Raw genomic sequence first — 21,039 nt, forward strand, 5'->3', positions numbered from 1 at the left:
ATTAACGTTGAAACAATACAATCCATAAACATTAAAGCAATTAATGTTTAATTTATGCTTTCCACCATTCATGGCTCTAGTATTTTTTTAAATTAGTATTTTTAATTTTTGTTCTGTGGGCTTGCACTTTGGGTGATTTTTTCAGTACTGGGGAAAAGTACATGCATTCTCTTGGTCTATGTGACAAAATGATGAAAATTATGATCTTGGCTTCATTAGTACTATGATTATACCAGCTAAGATAACTGGCCAAAGAGAAATTTGTCAGTAATACCATAAGTCCAAAGAAAGTAGTAGCACATTGCTTTCATGGCTGAATTTTGGGACAAGAAAGACTAAACATATCTACTTTGTGGCTTGTTGTTCTAGATAGACATTTCCACGACAGTTTATGTAAGGAATTCTTAACCTGGGGTCCATTAACTTTAAAAAGTAACTTAATAACTACATGTCAATATAATTGATTTCTGTTGTAACTCTATATAGTTTATGAATTTTAAAATATTATTTTAAAGAGTCTAAAGGCCTCACCAGCCTGTCCAAGGGGACTATGACACACATAAAAGGGTGCCTCTAGTTTAGAGAATGGACCTTCGAGCAGACTGATTTAGGTTTTTGGATCTGGAGAGAAAAATAACGCATATTTGTTAGGTTTTCTTTCCTTTTCAACTCTAATCCAAATTCACAAACCAAGTAACCGGACACACAGGAAATAAAAAAAAACCAACACCACACACACATGATGATGTAGGTTTGCAATGATGACCCAAATATGGGTAGGTCCAACTCATGGTGTCTATGACTTAAAATGTCACTTTAAAGTCTCTTGTCCCAGGCACCACAAGCTTAGGCATCTTTCACTTTCTTTTTTGCAGTTGTGACTGAGACCATCCTTCACCATACTCTTTAGTCTTTACAGGCTGCTGCTGTTGCATCTTCTGAAGTGCCCTGCAGTGGGCATGGGGAAATTTTCACCAATCATTCCACCTGCTATTTAGCAAATATTACATGATTACTCTTTCATCTGAAGAGGAGCCAGAAAATGCAATGGGGCTTTAGAAAAGAAGAAGAGGAGAGTTTTTCACAATTACTAAGGGATCGAGGGGCAGTAATTATCAGTTATATATTTTTTCCAGACAATAAAGACGTGAATGCTAAGCTAAGACACTAGTACTATGTCTGCAGGGAAGACAAAGTTTAATTGAAAACATTCAAATTTATGCTTTCTCCAAAGCTACAGTTAAGTTAGAAATGAGTTTCATGGACAGGGTACTAATTTAATGTAATTTCATACAGAAAGGGATTTTAAAGAAAAAGAACAGTTAACCATTTGGCTATGAGCAGTAGTATGGTGATAGCAGGAGCTTTAATAAATATGCATGTGTCAAAAATATCCTTTCCTCTGTTATTCCAGAACATAATGTGTTTCTTAACTATCTTTCATAACACCCATCATTTCTTACCATATTTTTAAGCATTCAGGACTTACTTGATGACACTCTCTGGAATATGGACACATTCCATTGGGATCAGCTCACTGAGCTCTGATAAGGTGCTGACGTATTGTATTTTGCTGCTGAATTTTGAACTGTCAAAAAAAAAAAGAGAGGCGGGGAAGGGGATATGGGTCACTTATTCTCCGAAAGCCAAGTATTGAAAATTATGTTGAATTCATTTTGTAATGATCAAATTTCACTTGGACAACAAAATTTATGTCTAGCCTGCCTATATTCACCAACATCACCCTCTCCACCACTCCATCTAACATGAAAAGAGTACAAGTATTTCCCAAATTCAGCACAGTGGATAGAGTGCCAGGCCTGGAGTCAGGAAAATTCATCTTCCTGAGTTCAAATCTGGCTTCAGACATTTACTAGCTGTGTGACCCTGGGCAAGTCACTTAACCCTGCTTGCCTCAGTTTCCTCATCTGTAAAATGAGCTAGAGAAGGAAATTGCAAACCACTCCAGTTTTTTCCCAAGAAAACCCCAAATGGGGTCACAAAGAGTCTGACATAATTGAAAAATGACCAAACAGCAAATTTTCCAAAACAAATACACTGAAAATTTCTCATCTCACTCCAATTGCAAATTCAGAATACTATGAGAATTAAATGAAAATTAATAAAAGAGAGAATAAAACTATACCTTTTGGGTCTCTGATCTTGGATCACTTTTTAGAATCTGAATGCTAAGAGATGACATTAGATATGGCCTCGAAGTGGGGCTCTTCTGATTGAATTTATTTCTAATGGTCAATTAATTTTGTAGAAATTAGAAAATGACGTACGGGAAAGGCTACAGTAGACAGGCTTTGCTTTAAAATCACTCCTTCACCTCTAAAAAAATTATTAGCTAGTCATGCTATATTTAAAATGATGATGCAAGACCTAATGTGCATTTGTGTGCGACCTCTGGTAAATCACTTTATCTCTGTGGTTTCAGCTGCGTCATCTGTTAAATGAGGGGGTTGGACTAGACTATCCCAGGTGTACCTTCCAACTCTGACATTCTGTCTTTCCTTGATTCTATCCTTAACATAGGAGCGTATAAAATTCTCCCTCCAGGTAAAGATGCATAGCCCAGTAGGACCCAGGAATTTTTCCTCAGCAAAGTTACAAACCTGCTATGCCAAAATTGTCAGCTTTCACTGCTTCTTATAAAAAAGCCCATATTCTTTTGTCACTTATTTTACCATGCCAAGCATTCTCTAGACAAGAGGTTTTTAACCTGGGATCCATGAACTTGCTTTAAAAATATTTTTATAACTGCACTTCAATATAATTGACTTCCTCTGTGGTGTTATATATTTTATTTTATTAATTTAAAAGTATGATTCTGAGGAGTCCAGGACACAAAAAGTGTTAAGAACACATGCTTCTAGACCAGCTTACCGATGGTGGGATAGTACATCCTTTTATTTTATTTTAATTTTTGCTGATGGGAAAAAGTAACTTTATGGCTACTCTGTTGAGAAACTGCTGAAGTTCATTTTAAAAAGAATTTCACTCATTTTCTTTTCTTATTTTCTGCCTTCACAACTTTCAAATGACCATGTTGGATGAACCAAAGTTCAAAAGAATAGTGTGACAATTAGAATTAAATTACACATATCTTTCAGCAACTAAAAATGATTGTTCGATTTTCCTTTCAAGTTGGGTAAAGATCCAAAGTAGCTTTTTGATTTCATATTAAAAGGCAATCCCAGACTGCTGGGCAACATGGAAACTACTGTATGTCATATTGCCTGTTAAAGTGTCCTGGGCAAGGGCAAACGTCTTTTCATTTTGCTCAACTGCTTTCTATTCTTTTTCCTATGATTTAAAAAGATAGAATTTGTAGATTTTTTTATACTTTAGTATAAGGGAGTATGGCAGCATCCTAGCTGAGGATTCCAACTAAGCCAGAAAGTGGACACTGCCCAGAGCAATGTCCAGCAGAGACTGCAGATTCTACTCAGCAGTATCTAGCAGAGTCAGTAGTCCAGTGGAACAGAACCCAGTAGTGTCCCCTGGAGATTATGAAACCAACAGCAATAGACTAGTGCAATGATATCATTGGAAGACATTAGTGACCCTGAAACGATAGAGGCATGAATGGTCACTGCATATTTGGTCCTGGACACACATGTTCCCTGTGTGTTATAACCCTTCCATGTGTTCACATTCATGCATTGTGTATTTGTGGGAAGCATGCTCTAGGCTTATGAGGGAAATATTTTGTTACTATTTTTCTCACTAAGACATTTCATTAAATGCCTCTTTTAAACTGTGTCATCTAGCTGATTTAAAAGTAACACAGATAGGGGCTCATTCACTACTGTTTCAGGAGTATAAACCCACCGAAAAACGTAAACCTGAACTAGTACCACATTATGGACACTAGCCCTATGAGTTGGAACGTCCCAGATACTATAGCAGAAACACTTGATAGTTATCAAGGCAATTGTATGTAAGAATCTCAGTGATAACTAAAGCATTTAAAATGAAATTTTTATGGAGGTCATGGTCTGCCATGAAACGTTGGGTTTAATTTTCCCATATATGTATCCATGAGATACATACTGGATTTGTCTGGTTTTGACATTTAGCAACTAGCTAGAATGGGATTTGGTCAAAAGCCATGATATTTCACTCAGCTTTCAAACATAAATACTATCATAACAATTTTTAGTGAGTGTCAGGGGGTGAATGGAACCATATTGGGTTCTACCTTCAAATTGGCTTACAACAAATTTTCATAAAATTTTGAATCGGAATCATAGAATTATAGAATTGGGTTTGAAACGGGAACTCAAAAATAATCTATTTTAACCCTGTAATTTCATACATTAAAAAAAAAAACCAGGCTCAGAGAGATCAAGGAAATTGCCCAAATTACCCACCACTAATTAGTGACTACCCAGACTCAACTCCCTGACCTTCTGACAACTAGTGTTATATTTATTAGATGTCCTGGATATTCCTTTGCCTGAGATAGCTATAACAGATTTTCCTCATACCAAAAAGCAAAACAAGTTTTGGATAGCCCAGTTCTTCCTAACACCCCCCAAATGCTGGAGTACATTTGGGGATGGGAGGGTTTAGAAAAGAAAAGCAAAACTGAAATTTAATTTTGAGGGAAAAGGATAGAGGTTCACTTTCTAAGTTGTTTCCCTGCCCGTATTAATATACTAAGTTTTTCTTTGCCTTTGAAAAGGGAATGAAGTCAGGAGTCTTTATCCCCCACTTTTCTGAAGGCAGGAAGTCTCATTTGGGTTGAGTTTGCTCATCCTGTCACTTGGCTGCATTTGTTTTTAATCTGGAAGAGGTCAAAGTAGAAAGGTCAGCTCTATCCAGTAATTTTTTAGGGCTATACACAGGTTTAGTTGGTTCCTACTAGCTAAGTGGAATAGTGGATAGAGTGCTGAGCCTGGAATCAGGAAGATTCATCTTCCTGAGTTCATTTCTGACCTCACATTTACTAGCTGTGTAACTCTGGGCAAGTCTTAACTTCTTAACTCTGCTTGCCTCACTTTCCTCATCTGTAAAAAGGCCTAGAGAGGGAAATGGCAAATCATTCCAGTATCTCTGCCAAGAAAACCCCAAATGGCATCACAGTCAGACACAACTGCAAATGGCTCAACAAGAGCAACTCTTTTTGCATTTTCCCTCTCTCTTTTAATTCTCACAAGACTCTGAAACGTGGCTTGTTGAGGCAGAGTGGCCTGGCAGTAAGGGTTGGTATAGCTTATCTGATAGACCTTTTATTTTCTCTTTATAAAAGACCCCATGGTGGTATCTCCACAGAGTCAGTATTTTTGCTTCTGTTTCCAGAGTTTGCAGCCATGGATCCTCCAAGAGGTAGGTGGTGGGAAGAATTGAAAGATTTGAGGGATTCCCCCTGGGAAATCTTGATAAGTTTGGAGAGCTTTGAACTTTGGGTGAGGATACAAAAAAATCAGGGCTCATGGGACCACATATTTAGAGCTGGAAGAGACAAGTCATTTAGTATCACCCACTCATTTTACAGATTAGCAAATAGGCTGAAACAAGTCAGGTACCCAAAGTCACACAGCTGTTAAAATGTAAAGTCAAGATGTTTAATCCAGATCTTCTTGCCATAAAACCCAATATTATTTCCATGACACCACATGCATAATCAAGAGAGGAAATTCAAGCAATCAGATTCCAGCCACTAGTTTATTTTCAAACATCACTCCCATATGCCCTCTTCTCTCCTCTGACACTGCCACCACCCAGATGGAGGCTCTTATCACCTCATGCCTACACTGTTTCAATAACCTTTTGGCTGGCTGCCCGGCCTTAAGTCCCTGCCTATTGCAATCCATGCTCTACTCAACTATCAAAGTGATCTTCTAAAAGTGCAGAACAGACCATGTCTCCCTCCTCTTTGCTAAACTTCAGTGGCTTCATATTGCTTCAAAGATCAAATATAAAATCTTCTGTTTGACTTCTAAAGCCTTTCATAATCAGACCCCTTCCTACCTTTCCATTCTTCTTACAGTTAATTTTCCACCACATTCTCTGCAGTCTAGTAACTTTGACCTCCTTGATGTTTCTCAAACCTCCACCTCCTAACTCCATGCCTTTTCACACAGTCCCCCATGCATTGAATTCTCTCCCTTCCTGTCTCTCTTCCTTGCTTCTTTCAGCTTAAATTCTACCTTCTGCAAGAAGCCTTTCCTTATTCCCCTTAGCGTCAGCACTTTCCTTTTGAGATTATTTCCAAATTATCCTGCATGTGTCCTGTTTGTACATAGCTGTTTACATGTGCCTCTCCTACAAGGCTGTGGGCTGTTTTTGTCTTTTGTATCATCAGTACTTAAACACAATGACCTCCACATAGCAGACACTCAAATGCTTGTTGTCAGGACTTCAAAGAGCCTAAGTGTTCAGATTTGAGGTGAAAGACGATCACACTGATGATCCCAGTTTGCATCTAGGAGCCACAGTGGGTGATGTTCATTGGTAGCCAAGAGAAGGTGGGAGAATGTGAAATGTGTTTTAGAGTCAGGGTTTCTCAATATACTAGTCAGTGATATTGACACATTCCACTAGTAATTTAAGAACTAGCTGAGCCAAAAGAGAATTCTTTGGATGTTTATACATGTAGAATTTATCAGCATTTGCCACTTTACTGGCCTACCTGTCATTGCTTTCATTACTGAGGATCTCTAATGCTTTGAATGGGGCAGCTGGTTGGTACAGTGGATACAGTGCTGGCCCAAAGTCAAGAAGACTCATCTTCCTGAGTTCAAATATGGATTCAGACACTTACTAGCTGTATGATCCTGGGAAAGTCACCTAACCCTGACTGCCTCAGTTTCTCACCTGTACAAAGAGCTGGAGAAGGAAATGACAAACCATTCCAGTATCTTTGCCAAGAAAACCCCAAATGAGGTCACAGAGAGTTAGACATGAATGAAACAACTGAACCACAACAAAAATGCTCTTCAAACTGACTCAAATTATTACTTGATAAGTAAAAATAGTTTTTAAAAAAAGTCTTGAATGCTCAGCATTTATTTTTCAAGGCATATTTTACTGGTCTCTAATAATAATAAATATAGAATTATTAAACAAACATCAGTTAATAAATATTACCACCACTGTTTGTTTTTGTACAGAGTGAACTTTTAATAAGCTCATTAGGGCAGATTAATTGCTCCATTTTAACCACAAAGTTATGGATTTCTTAAAGAACAAATATATAGAAGAGGGAAGACATAACAAAAATATGTAAATGGGTACAGAAGAGATAACCCTGTAAGTTCTTTCAGAAATTATTTCTTAGAATATTTCCTAGACATCAACTCATGACAGAGTCATTAAGATGGAGATTTTTAAAAGGTTACCTAGTCTGAGTCATGATTCCAAACAAGGCTATATCCCAGGCGTATGTTTGTCTAGCCTATTTTTTAAGAACCCCATAAAATGGGATTTCATGGTCTCTCTTAATCAAATTTTCCTAGTTCTTATTAGTTCACTAGTTTTTCTAAAATACACTTTTCCATTTGTGAGTTGGGCTGTTTACCTCTAAACCTGGGGGCTCTATAAAGTACTCACTTACTAGAAACTTAATCCTAAATTACTTTCTGTTCATAAATATTTCAGCCCTTTTTTAATATGTTTCTTCTCCCTAATTCCACATAATTTCTGGAAACCAAGATTTTCTCTGTCTTCTTTTTCTTTATCATCTATCATTCTCACTCTTTCCTCCAAAATAACAGAGTAATTTTACTTTGTTGATTATTTTTAACTTTAAATGCTGTGAAGAAAGGCTTAGTGTCAGGGGCGTGCTGGTATCAGCTCCTTCTAGCTTCAGAGAGCTGATTATTAAATTTTCGGTGTGAGCTTTACGCTTCAGAAGTTGGAAGTGCTACCAATCAGGGCTTGATTTACTGTTCTGTTGATTCTCTTGACTTAAAAAAGTGAGAAAGTGTTAATAGTGAAGATTAAACTTAAAATTTTGTTGTATATGCATATTGTTTTTTTTTTTTTCCTGAAGAGCTGATTGGTAAATATTTACCAGGACACCTCTGATCCACTGTCCACTTCTTGTTTCTATTAGCCTATTTTGTGGCCTAGTTCAAGGGTTTATCTGGGTCTTATGTTATCAGATGAAGATCAGAAAAATGAAGGAAATAATTATTCTTAAATTATTCTCAGTTCTGTGAGGGTTCTTTTGAATAGGCCAAAAGATCCTTTCAGAAAAGACTGAAATATATTTCTGCACACACATATATACATACATACATATATATTTGTATGTGTGTATATATGTATGTATACATACACACATATACACACACGTATGTGTAAATATATGTGTGTGTATATGTGTATATATATTTCTAGACCTGCTCTTTAAAGTTTTACTACGTATGCACTCTAGGACTTTGAATGAAGGGGAATAAACAAAACCTCTACCTTATAAAAGGCCGTGTCACTGCAAGGATTGTTCTGATGAACCAAGATGGGTGAACAATGATGAATGATTTCAAATTCTTCCTTAACCTATTTTGAAAGAAGGAAAAAAAAATAATTACTTCTCTCCCTTTACCTTTTTTTTTCTTTAGACGCAAAAGTTAATGTATCCTACAGAAAATACTATGTAATCTAGGAAAGATTTTAAGCCAATTAGAATCACAGTGGAAAGTGTATAGATGGGAGGACATTTGATGAAGGAGTTAACAGTGGAGATGTGGGAGAAGGGAGTCAAATGGGAACCAAATATTCTTGCATACCTTCTGTCAATCATCTGATAACATTTTTTCATCCAGCCTAGTCCAGGCATCTTCCTTCTTGGGGTTGCTCCATTCAAGTAGACTATCATATAGTCTTCAGCTACCATCAGCTCCAAAGTACTTATTACATACCTAATCATTGGAAGAAAGAGTCTTTTAAAAATTTTTCTGTATAAAATCTTCCATCATTTTTATACCAATTACCATTTTATTTAAGCATAAATATATGACATGCTTACAATTAGCCTGATTTTCCAGCTTACTATTTAAAGGCCTTCTTACATAGGATCTTAACAGCTTCAGAAAAACAAAAACAAAATAAGGCTACCTTGCTACTATCATCTTGCGGAAAATGAACATTAATTTTGAAGCATCATTGTCATATGTTTAAGAGTCACACTAATCAGATTTGGGTAGAAACCTGACTTTCGAAAATATACACAATTAAAATAATGAGGGAAGCTAAGATAGAGTCAGCATAATTAAAGAGAAATCCAGATTTATTATCATTGACTTAGAAATGGAGACTCAGGAAGAAAAATTATATTTAGGCCAAAAATTTTTTTGTTGCAGGTCTTCCTTATTCTGGCAAAAATGGTCAAAGGTTTTAAGTTCATTCTATACAAAAAGGCTTCCTAAAATGTCCTAGCTCTATGAGCAGTGTACCTTGACAGATTCCTCCTTTTAAGTATCCCCAAAACATTTCCTCAAATTCAGGGCATCCCATCTGTCATTATGTGTTCACAGACATTCATTCAAAGCACTTTGTTACAGTGTTCACAAGCATCACTCACAGGAAAAGATTTTCCATGACATAGTGGTAATCAGCCCGACTGCTGTCTGGCAGAAAACAGGCAGCAAACACAATGATGGCATTTAGACCGTCCCCATAGTATCCTGGGGGACAAACAAAAAGACATTTGTAACTGAGGAAAAATAACCCTTAACAAGATAGTACTTAACAGAAAGGAGGCTGTGGGTACTCCTAGAATATATGTGTATTCATACATCCATATTGGGCCTTTGAAAGTTTGCAAACCACTTTACAGATGCCATTTTATGTGACTCTCATAACTACTTTATCAGGTAGGGACAACCCCATTTTACAGATTAGGAAAACAAGGATCAGTGAGGCTGTGATTCGGCTGTGGTCACACAGATTCAACTCTTGACTCTCATACTGTGTGACCAAGAGCAAGTTACTTAATGTCTCTGAGCCTTAGGTGACTCTAAGGTGTACCTAAGGTGTAGGTATAGGTGTGGTGATTCCATGTTGATGGACAGAATCCGCATGTCAATAAAGTCATAGATCCTTTATGCACTGACACATGGGAATGGAGACCAGACATGTGGTTTCTTTGGGTTTTATTTGTTTTTTGGGAGGGGTTTTGGATGAGGAAATTCCCTCTACCAATGTAGGTCAGCACCTTCTCTGCAACTTAAGAGTCTTAGAGAGCTGCCCCGAGCACTGAGAGATTAAGTGAATTGGCCAGGGTCACAGTCAGTAGGTGTCAGAAGTAGGACTGAATACAGGTCTTCCTGGGATGGAGGTTAACTTTCTAACTCACTACTTCTCCTATAAACATATAAATAAACATATATAGCTAGATGGACGTGCTTAAGTAAGACATGGAAAGTCTAAACTTTTACCAAAGAATGGAAACAAAAAACAAACAAACCTGGATAGAATTGTAGAAAAGAAAGAAATCAACTAGCAATTCCCCCCATGCACCAACCCCCACAAAAGTCAAGAAAAGACTTTTGTTTCCATCATATTTATATAATACTTTAAGGTTCATAAACATTTTCCCCATAACATATTCTCGTGAGGCTTGTAGTAAGCCTCATTGTCCATATTTGACAGACGATCCTGAGGTGACTTACCCATGGCCTTACAGCTAGTGCTAGAACCAGGATTTACCCCCGGGCTTCATGACTTCAAACCTAGCATTCTTTACTCTACAGCATTTTGTTTTCCCCTACCATCTCTGCCTTTTTCTGCTACTGCACATGAGCTAAACTGAAGAGGAAACTTGGAAGATAAACTATGAAAGAATTCAATTCCCACCTATTTTGGTTACAGGTCATTTGTGAACTGTGAACAAAAATTACCTTTCTTTTGGCTCCAGCTCAGAATGAATCCATCAGTCATAGACTATGTGAGATATCCTGACCCATTCATTAATAAACATGGGCTTAAGTGTCTAGACTATTAAAGAACTAGCAGTGGGCTTAAATGAGGAACTAAACATGGCCTGACTTTATTTTATACTGGGTTTTTATGAGCATTTGTGATTCTGGGAAAATGAGGATTGGCTAAAAGTAAATGGAAAGTCAGACAAGTAGGGAGCGAGGTAGAGATGAGTTGAGAGTAATTCTGATAATTAGGTCAACACACATTTTCTAGACCAGAAATTTTGGTGAATTTTGGTGAGCCCACAGATATTTTGAAATTGATTTGTAAGAGTTGTTTTTGTTATGGATTTGTGATTACATTCACGTAGGGAATTCCAAGTATGTTAACTTTCTTTGCCTACAGTCCTCTGTGACTTATGGTCCTAAGAAAATTGCCCCCAGGGCCATGAGAGGCTCAGTGACTTGCCTACGATTACATAAGCTACTACCTTTCAGAAGCAGGACCTGAAACTAGGTTTTCCTGACTCCAAGAAAGGCAGTTACACCATGCTCTTCTGTAAGACTTAGAAGAACAAATTCCAGGGAAGGGCCTAACTTCTGGGCATAAGAAATTCTAAGGCAGGCTAGGTCTGCACTCCTTCCTTCACCTTCTTTCTCAGAATTTGGTGCTAAGTCTTGGCTGATATCTATCATTGCTGAAAGGGAGGAAAGTTGAAGTGTCCTATGCAGGTCTCCTCTGTATATTTATTATGGAGGTGATTCAGACTGCACTTCTGCTTTTAAATGGATTTTGTTAAAGAATTCCAAGCTTGGGCATCAGCCTAGGTAAGGCAGGTAGATAACAATTCAATCATTAAATAAAGATATTATCCTAGTCCTTTGAGTAGGCTTAGAGGCCACACTTTCAAGCCTGATCTTACTGCTCCCTGCTTCATCTCCTCAAAGCCCACAGATGTCCAAGAGGAGGATTTGTGCACATGAAGGTGGGTACAGAATTGGGAGACAAGGGACCAGGACAGTGCTTGTTTGAAGGAGATTTGGTCACTTTTAATTCAGAAAATAGATTCTGAAGCTGGTCCCTAAAGAGGATTAGATCACACAAAAAGATGGATGACATGCTATAAAGAGTCCAATCTGTGATCAACATTTAACTGTGTCCCTCATGTTTCCCCACAGCAGAATGAAAGCTTCTTGAGAACAGGGACTATTTCTTCTTTGTCTTTGTATGGTCAGTGCCCAGTGTAGGGTAATAGCTTCAAAATGACGATTGAACTGGGTTGAAACTATATTGAATAATGGGTCTAAGTTCTTTATAAGACTTTGACACCGCCCACCATCCAGGAAGGAAGGATCATAGTTACCAAAACTGATATCTGTGACAGAGGACTGTCATGACTTCCTTCTTCTGCTGTATATATTCACTTTATATTTGTGCCACATGTACTTGTTGCTTCTGCCTCTTAGCATATAAGGAAGGGAGCAGGGATGGTTTCATACATTGTGCTATATCCCTTGTACCACCAATGCTTGCCAAATAATAGATGTTTAATAAATATTTGTTGATTAATTCTACCAGGGTTACAGACTTTTCTAACAAAAAAACCCTTCATAATATTTATAGCTGAAATAAAATGAGGAGACTTGTAGATGTGTACCATACATGCTAAACTCATTTCTTTAAATTTGTTTTTAGCAAGGTTCTTTTCTGAGGCAAATTTTGCCAAAGACATGTCAACCTAATACCCTAACTCTAACTTTAAAAACACAAAGAAAGGCTCAAGAGAGAAACAGGGAGAAAACTCCTCTGAAATATTGAGTTACATTAATGTAGATCATGTTGTGGGCAGTAATATTTCTAACTTTAGAAAAGTTTTAAAAGTAGCTGGCTGCTTTGGGGGTTTAATTTAGAAAAGTCGATCAGTCATTTTTGCCTTTTCTTTTCTGTTATCAGACAACTTTTGAGGCATTAACAAAAACTAAGTCTGGGCATTAGAGATATGGCATCATAAGGGATATTAAAATTCAACTTAGTCATATATTTCAATGTTCTCTTTGTAACAAAGTCGTGTGAGATTTATCCCAAATTACCTGGTTGACAAAATATTTATGGTTCACCTAAATTCTCCATTGTCCATTCTGATGTTATGACACGAATATATGTTGTCTTTGTTGTTGTTCAGTCATTTAGATCGCTATCTGGCCCTTTGTGACCCCATTTGAGATTTTCTTGGCAAAGATATTGGAGTGGTTTGCCGTTTCCTTCTCCAGCTCATTTTACAGATGAGGAAACTGAGGCAAACAGGTTGAAGTGACTTGCTCAGGGTCCCACAGCTTGTGAGTGACTGAGGCCAAGAAGATGTGTCTTCTTGACTTCAGCCCTGTAAGTCACCTAGCTGCCCAATATGTTCTCTAGAAAAGGGTTATTGAAATGTATAAATGAAGGTGAATTCTTTCGTGTATATGCGTGCTTGGAGTGAGATGATAAATGAGAAAGGAAAAGATGATTGGGGCAGGGAGAGGAGAGATGAGATGGGAGAGAGATAAGAATATAGAGACAGGGAGAGGGAAGGGAGAGAGACAGTAGAGCATGGGGAAAAGAGAAAGAGAGGGAGAGAAAGAGGAGAGAAAGGAAGAGAAGAGGGAGAGGACTGGGAGAAAGAAGAGACAGACAGACAGACAGAGACAGAGATTTCCACAACAAAGATTTTTCTCTTATCCTAAGTGACAGAAACATTGTTTTTAATCATTTGGCAATTTTTCAAGTAGCAATCCCTGGAATATTGGAATAATTAGCTTCACAATTATAGCTAAACCTTCAATTCACACTGTAAAGTGTACAGTTTGACTTAAATGATGCTAGCAGTTGGTATTACAATTCAGCTAATGTTTGGGGCAGCTTTTTTTTATTTAGAACATCTCTCTGTTCCATTAACAAGAGGAATGGACACATGTATTTGCTGAGGCCCAGTAACAAGCCCCTCCTGAGGCTCCCTTTAGCCTCTACAGCAGTTACTACAAGCCTTACCTGCAGCAGCAAAGAGAACCATGAAAGGAATGTAACACAAGTTTGCTGGCCAACAATGGGAATGGAGAGAGAAGAAAAGGTGTCACAGTCTCACACCAAAACATACACACGCACACACACACCAGCAGGGAAGTTTTCTCCTCAGATCGTGGGGATCATTTTCCAGGACCACTGCACAGATTACCTGAATCTCCTAAAATGAAATGAGAGGTAAAAAAAGGAAACCCCGTGTTATAAATCTTGGGACACTTTCCCCACTTAGTTCTTTAAATGCACTTCCCATTCCAAATGTAAAAGGTCTGACCCTCACCTCAACCTGCTCGATCATATAGTGAATAAGACTGACAGAACAAATTACATATAATGCATCATTCTTATTCTTTTAAAAGGAGTGCAAAGCTTATCAGTGATGGAGGATACTCAAATAACATCATTCACCAGTCTTTCCATGGGCCTGGGCACATGGTGTGGTCTGGAAGCTTCAGGCAGCTCTGATAACAAATTATATAAATTATACGAAATGCCCCACTTTGCAATTTGACACGGGTGTATGACTCTTTACAAGGGCATCTTGCTACTACTACTTTATATAGTGTTGTAAGGTTTATTTATATAATGAATGATTTTATAATTTTTATATAAGGTTTCTATAAGGTTTGCAAACTTTTGCATAACTTATTTGTTACTCATATAGGTCCTGTCCATTATGTCCTTCATGTATCATTAACCTTATTTTTATAAATGAGAGATTAGGTGATGTGTCCACAATTACAAAACCAGCAAGTTTTGGTGGTGGCATTTGAAATGGTCATCCTGACTCCAAGTGTAGCATTCTCTCCATAGAACAAAGAACCATCCAAAACAAGGTTATCCCCAGTGAAGCACTGCTTTTCATATTTTTGTCAGGAATCCTCAAGAAGCACTGAAAACAGACAATCCTATTCGATACCCTTTGTAATACGGGTGATTTCATCTTTCAGATTTTATAGTAGCATCTGTTAGCTTTTAGCAAAACTGCCTCACTTTGGTAAGTTTGAAAGTAACCAATGAAATTGTTTTACTCACAGAGCAGTAAGGATGTCCCCCTTATTAGAAAAGGGCAAAAGGCATGATAAGGCAGATCCCCAAATTCAAGGATGTGTGGGGCCAAAAGAGTACATGCATGTGGCCTGGAGGAAGGTGAGGAGCCAAGGAGAGGATAGGAGGCCTTCTCATAGAAATGAAACAAAAAAGATAGACAGATGGACAAAAAAAAACAAGTCAACAACACAGAAAGAAAAGGAATAAATGCGAAAGAAAGTGATGGGGCTCAGCAAACCAGGTTATTCTGACGTTTTATGAAAGTGTCAGCCAGAAGCAAGGATCCTTTCTGAATCCAGAGGGACAAGCAGAAACTCATGACCAGGTGAAACACTCCACACTAATTCTGGTACCGTCCTAGACTGAGGTTAATGTCACCTGAATTTTGGTGGTGAAACTGGGTAAGTATGGAACATCTATTTTGACTCCTGGTCTTGGTTACTGACAAAGACTGCTTTCCTGAGAGCTGGGCTTCTTAATCTGGGGTCTGAGGATATATTTCAGGGAATCTCTGAACTTAAATGGGAAAAAATTATATCTTTATTTTCACCAACCTCTAACTGAAATTGAGAATTTCTTTCCATTAGGAATTTAAAAAAAACATTATTTTGAGAAGCAGTTTATAGGCTTCACCAGTCTGCCAAAGGGGTTGTGACATACACAAAAAGAACCCTTGCCTTAGAGAAATGCAGCTATCACCTTAAGAAGTGAGAGGGACAGGGTAATTTAAGTACAGGTTATCATCCTTGAAGAGTGATAGTCACGTTGTGCCTTCATCAAAAGTACACAAAGCTTGCTGTAGCAATGGTCCCCTGCTTAAGAACTTAACTTGGTGCACATCTCCAAAAGCTGAATCCAGAAATCTGGAAGGATTATCAGAAAACAGAAACTTTATAAAGAAGGGGGCTGTGTATTCTGTCTCCCTTGTGGCAATTCGGTACTATGCATCAAACCATGAGTCACTGGCAGAGATGACAGCATCCCTAGACATCTGTGCTCAGTTGGCAAAACTACTGTTACTGGCCCCTTTACATGGTATTTGTATTAGTCCTGAGATAAAGTAACTTTTTGTGTGTTTTTGTTTGTTTGTTTGGGGGCTGAATCTGTGCTTGGTCCTTCAACCAATGCAAATTGGGCAACTCTACCTGTGACTGGCCCTTCCATCAAGGTAGACCGGCAACCCATTCGTGACTATAGTCTTAAGGTCACCTGAAGCACTGAGACTTCAAGTAATTTTCCCAGGGCTCACAGTCAGTATGTTTCAGAGACAGGATTGAATCCAGGTCTTCCTGGCTCCAAGGCTGGCTTTCTACCCACAACACTGCACTGTCTCTCAATGCACCCTTAAAAGTAGTAAAATCTAGGAATGGAATGCCAAAGGCCTGCCACTAGAGTGGAATTCTACATTTAAAAGTCATCTTTCTTTTATGCCGCTAACCACAGGCAGACAAAAGGGCCCGGGAGCTTCTGATGCCATGCCAAGATACTCAGTGCTCTGTGTTTGTGAAGGATGAGAGAATTTAGGCAACAATGATTACATGGCTAGCTCACAATGAGGTCATTTTTTTCATGAACAGCTGGGCCAGCTGGAAAACCACCTAAAGGCTGCTGTTGGAGGAAGGCATGCAGTAGAAAAACCAAGGCTGCAAAGGTTTCGGTGTTAAATACGGACACTTGTGCTCAATTAGCTTCATCTGCATTCCAGATCAACCAAGGGCACGTGGGCAATGGCAACCCCAGAGAAACACTACAAAAGCAATCTTCTATTTGGGGATCCTTTCCAAAAGTTGCATCATTTGGCTAGGGAACTGCCACTGCCATGCACGAAAAGTTAAGGTAGCTTATGGAAAAGCACACTTAGCGTGGAAAATAACTGTCGGGGTTAAGCCTATAAACAGCTTTCCGAAGCGTGTGAAGGGGATCCAGAAGGCTCTTTTTAATACAAGAGAATTTGGTGTAAAGATCCTAGAACATTATACTCAACAGTAGTGCATTCATAAAAGCTCAAAAAGTGTTCTTACATGCTCTTAGGCATTCAAGACCCTGCTCCCACCCAATTCATAAGAATTCTATTGAGTAGTGATGGTGCAGGATAATTACCTTTTCTGCAACAACTCTGGGGTAAGGGACACAATCATGGTGTGAAAACAAGATTTTCACTTGAGAAGCTTTCCTAGCCTTAGAGGCAAACCTTATCAACCCTTCAGCTCCATATTAATATGTCACGGACTAGGGGTTTTGAGACGTCATGATGCCACCAAAGGGAAAAAGAAGATTATCTCCCTTCATGGAAATATGACTTTGACATTTCTCCATTTCCACATTTCCTCTGGTGTTCCCTACCTCCATGAGAAATGACTCTTTTGTAAGGCTCTATGACTTTCATGTCAATCCTTTGCTCCTGCTCCCCGATCACGATGGTCCTCCACAACCGATTGTCCTCCCGCTCCTCCTCAGCAGTGTATTCTGGGATGGACTCTGCCTCCTGGCCGGAATCTTGGAGGGTTGTTTGGTCCTCTGAGAGAAAGAAAAAGTACAAGCAGGTGTACCTTCAGAACAGAGACTGGGGATTGGCAGCAATATCTCATGAGACAGCTGAATGACTGATTATAAACTCATTGATGGCCTGTATTTTATATTTCTTCTATATTTTATGCATAGGCAGTATGGTATAATGCAAAGAATCCCGGCCCTGAAGTCAAAGGGGGTGAGTTCAAATCTTGCCTCTGGTGCTTACTACCAGTGTGACCTTGGGTAAGTCACAACCTCTGTGGGACTCAGTTTTTTCCATCTATAAAATGTAGGCGTGGAACTAGTTAGCCTCTGTGGTCCCTTTCTGCTCGATATCTTATGGTCCTATGAGCTGAACCACCACCCCTACCACCAATTTTAGTAAATAGCAGGTGTTTTGTAATAACTGACTGAGTCATTGAGCAGCCATATCCTAAGATAGGCCTTATCTTAGTAGCGACCCATCAAGGTCCAGGACCATAGCCACGTTAATCATGGTCACAGGAGACAGAAATAATATTAGCTCAATGGGTTCAAGTCCAGTATGACCTTGGGATCTCTAGAGAGAACCCAAACTATAGGCCTACCCTTAACTAGATCCAAATTTATTTTGAGGTCTTGGAATCAGCTCAATTTTAAGGGGTATTTCAGAAAAAGAAGGACATCAGACCAGGACCAACCTGAACACTGTCCCCAGAGTTTCTGCTAACAGGTATGAATGCCTGGGAAGGGGAAGGAGGAAGCAGGGTGCAGATCTGAGCCACCAACACAGAACAAGGTCTAAGAGTCTCTTTGATCTTCATGTTTGAGTTATGTTGAGTCAGTAATACCTTCCACTCCTCAATTCATTCCTTTCTACTGGTAGGGCCCTTCCTTCCCCATACATACAAAGTGCCCACTGAATTTTTAAATTTTTCATTTAACCATTTTACTTCCCTCTCCTCAATCTAATTTTCTCTGTCATCTCATTTTTTTCATAGTTTCAACCAACTGGCATTTATTAATCACCAACTATGTGCCAGGCAATGGGCTAGGCCCTAGGCACACAAAGACAGCAAAGAATGTTTCTGCCTTCAAGGAGCTTCTATATTCCATTAGAAGGAAACAACACATACATGTGCAACAAAATGCAAGGTAAAAATACGAAGTAATTTCAGGAGGTACTAATAGCTAGGAGTTTGGGGGCATCGGGAAAGACTCATAGCCGGGGGCACTTAGGTGCATTTTGAGAGGACCTAGGGACTCTAAAAGTGGAAATAAGAAGGGGGCTCAGCACATAAGGATGGCCAGTAAAGGGGCACAGAGACAGGAGATTGAACAGGGAATTGGCCCATTTGGCTGAGCCAAAGAGTATGTAAAGGGGTGTGATGTATAACAAGGCTGGAGAGGTAGATCGGAACCATATTGTGACTGTAATTATTAAGTTAATAAGTTAATTAATTTAATTAATAAGTTAATAATTAAGAAAATCACTTTAGTGGCATCCTTCTTGACCTCTCTGCTGCATGTGACAATGTGGAACACCTCTTTTTTGATACCATTTACTTTGATATTTTAGAAACTATTCTGGTTCTTCTCATTTTGTCTCTTTTTTTCTGGATTTTTCTCCTCTTACCTCTTTAGCTATGGTTGTGCCCAAAGGGTTATTATTTCTCTTAATACCTTCTCTCTTAGTCATCTCACCTACTGGCTGGATTTAATGATCACTTTTGTAAACGATTTCCAAATCTGTATACGACTCCACCAATGAGTCATCAAATGGTAGATACAGGGCTGGCTTTGGAATCAGAAGACCTGGATTCAAGGTCTGCCACTGATACATAGGAGGTCTGTGACTATGACTGATTCACTTACCTGCCCAGTGCCCTCGGGCAAACTCTCTAAGATCATAAATTATAAGTGACAGCTGGATTGTTATCTGCACGGGTGGATGGAATTTCCACAAGAAATAACGAATCTGTACATATGTTTTGATACACACACACACACACACACACACCCCAACCCCATTCTTTCCCAGCAACTCCAGTCCTGTATTTCTTGCATGTGAATGATCCTGCAGCAACAGTATACTTGAGAAGGAAGCTTTGCAGAAGGAGATGCCCAAGCACCAATGTTCCAAAGTCCAAATTCTGTTTTGAGTTGCAAAGGCAGCTGAGTGGTACAGTGGACAGAATTCTGGACCCGGAGTGAAGAAGATCTGAGTTCAAATCCAAGAGCAGACATTTACTAGCTGTGTGACTCGAGAGAAGTCTCTTAACCCACCTGCCTCAGTTTCTTAATCTGCAAAATGGGCTAATAATAATAGCAGCCTATGTCCCTATCTCCCAGGGTTGTTATGAGGACCAAACGTGATAATATTTGGATGGCATTTTGAAGATCTTCTAAAGCGCCATCTAAATGTTAGCTGTTATTATTCACTCGCGAGTATTGGAGTCAGTTAAGTTCTGCCTACAGAGAATGTCACAGCAATCTGTCTCTGATTGTAATAATGGTGTTTGGAGTTCTAAGATTTACAAAGCACCTTGTAGGCACTCTTGTTTATTTAATTCAACAATCTTGTGAATAGATCCTGTTGTTTCCTCCATTTAAATTATTTGCCCAAGGACCCACAGCTAGTAAGAATCGGAGTACTTGAACACGTCTCCCTAGGTCCTTGTCTGGCACTCTAACCACTCCATTCCACTCCCTCTGGAGTCTCCAGCAGTTCCTCCACACTAGATACAAACCCATCCTTCTACTCCCCGAATTTTTATCACTGCTCTTCTAATCAGTCCCGCTTTTCCAGAAGCTCACTCGACTCAATTCATCCAATTCCTAGCCTATTTTACCCTCTCTCTGGAACCCCCCCAGTTCATTCCACTCTTATCCTGAAACCTTCCTGCTAACATTCACATCCACCTTCTTACTCTAACAAAACCCTATCTCTTTCCTGAGGGAACCATATCCTTGGTAATCCTTCCTTTCCACCACCCCTTCTTCTCCCACCACACACGGAGGTCATCCTTCTTACCCTTTCCAGCTCACAGGACCAAGAGGCAAGGAGGGCCTGGTCCCCTCTTTTACCTTTCACTTTAAGGTTTCCAACCTTTAAATCTTCACCTCTGCGAAAACTTCATTACCCAATTTCTCTGCTCCTACTCTAAATGGGAGAGCCCAGAGATGAAGGTCTTGAAGCTGAACTGACGTTACCCAGGATTCTATAATTTTGGTTCTATAATCCCAACTGGGCCTTCATTACTCCTTGATGGTCCTTCTATTTGACCTATGTCAATTCCTTATTTACCTTCCCACCACCTGGACATCAAACCCTTAACTCTTCTCATTGTCGTTGTAAAGATAAAATGAGATAATATTTGCAAAGTCTGAAGGCTGGCTATTATTAATCCCAGCTATTTCCCCCTGCACTTACTGCCCTTGACTTAGCCTCCTTCTTGCCCAGAAGATTGAGCCCATCTGACATGCATTTCTCGAACTCTGCTCTTCTATTCCACAAAATTCTTCATCATCAAGACCCACTCTCTCCATCCCTCTGGTCAT

General features: G+C 39.1%; 1 protein-coding gene across 1 annotated transcript in view; it reads right to left on the reverse strand.

Moving 5' to 3' along the window:
• The window catches only part of PRUNE2 (prune homolog 2 with BCH domain), a 267,872-nt gene that overhangs the window by 16,272 nt on the left and 230,561 nt on the right, over positions 1-21,039 (reverse strand). The window contains exons 12-17 of the mRNA XM_036739295.1: positions 17,332-17,505; positions 14,093-14,101; positions 9,542-9,644; positions 8,748-8,879; positions 8,431-8,517; positions 1,490-1,588 (exon numbers count right to left, since the gene is read on the reverse strand). Of these exons, the coding sequence (XP_036595190.1) occupies positions 1,490-1,588; positions 8,431-8,517; positions 8,748-8,879; positions 9,542-9,644; positions 14,093-14,101; positions 17,332-17,505 (604 nt within the window). The remainder of the gene's footprint in view (positions 1-1,489; positions 1,589-8,430; positions 8,518-8,747; positions 8,880-9,541; positions 9,645-14,092; positions 14,102-17,331; positions 17,506-21,039) is intronic.

The sequence above is a fragment of the Trichosurus vulpecula genome, chromosome 9 (assembly GCF_011100635.1).
Source record: "Trichosurus vulpecula isolate mTriVul1 chromosome 9, mTriVul1.pri, whole genome shotgun sequence".
NCBI classification, from domain to species: domain Eukaryota; kingdom Metazoa; phylum Chordata; class Mammalia; order Diprotodontia; family Phalangeridae; genus Trichosurus; species Trichosurus vulpecula.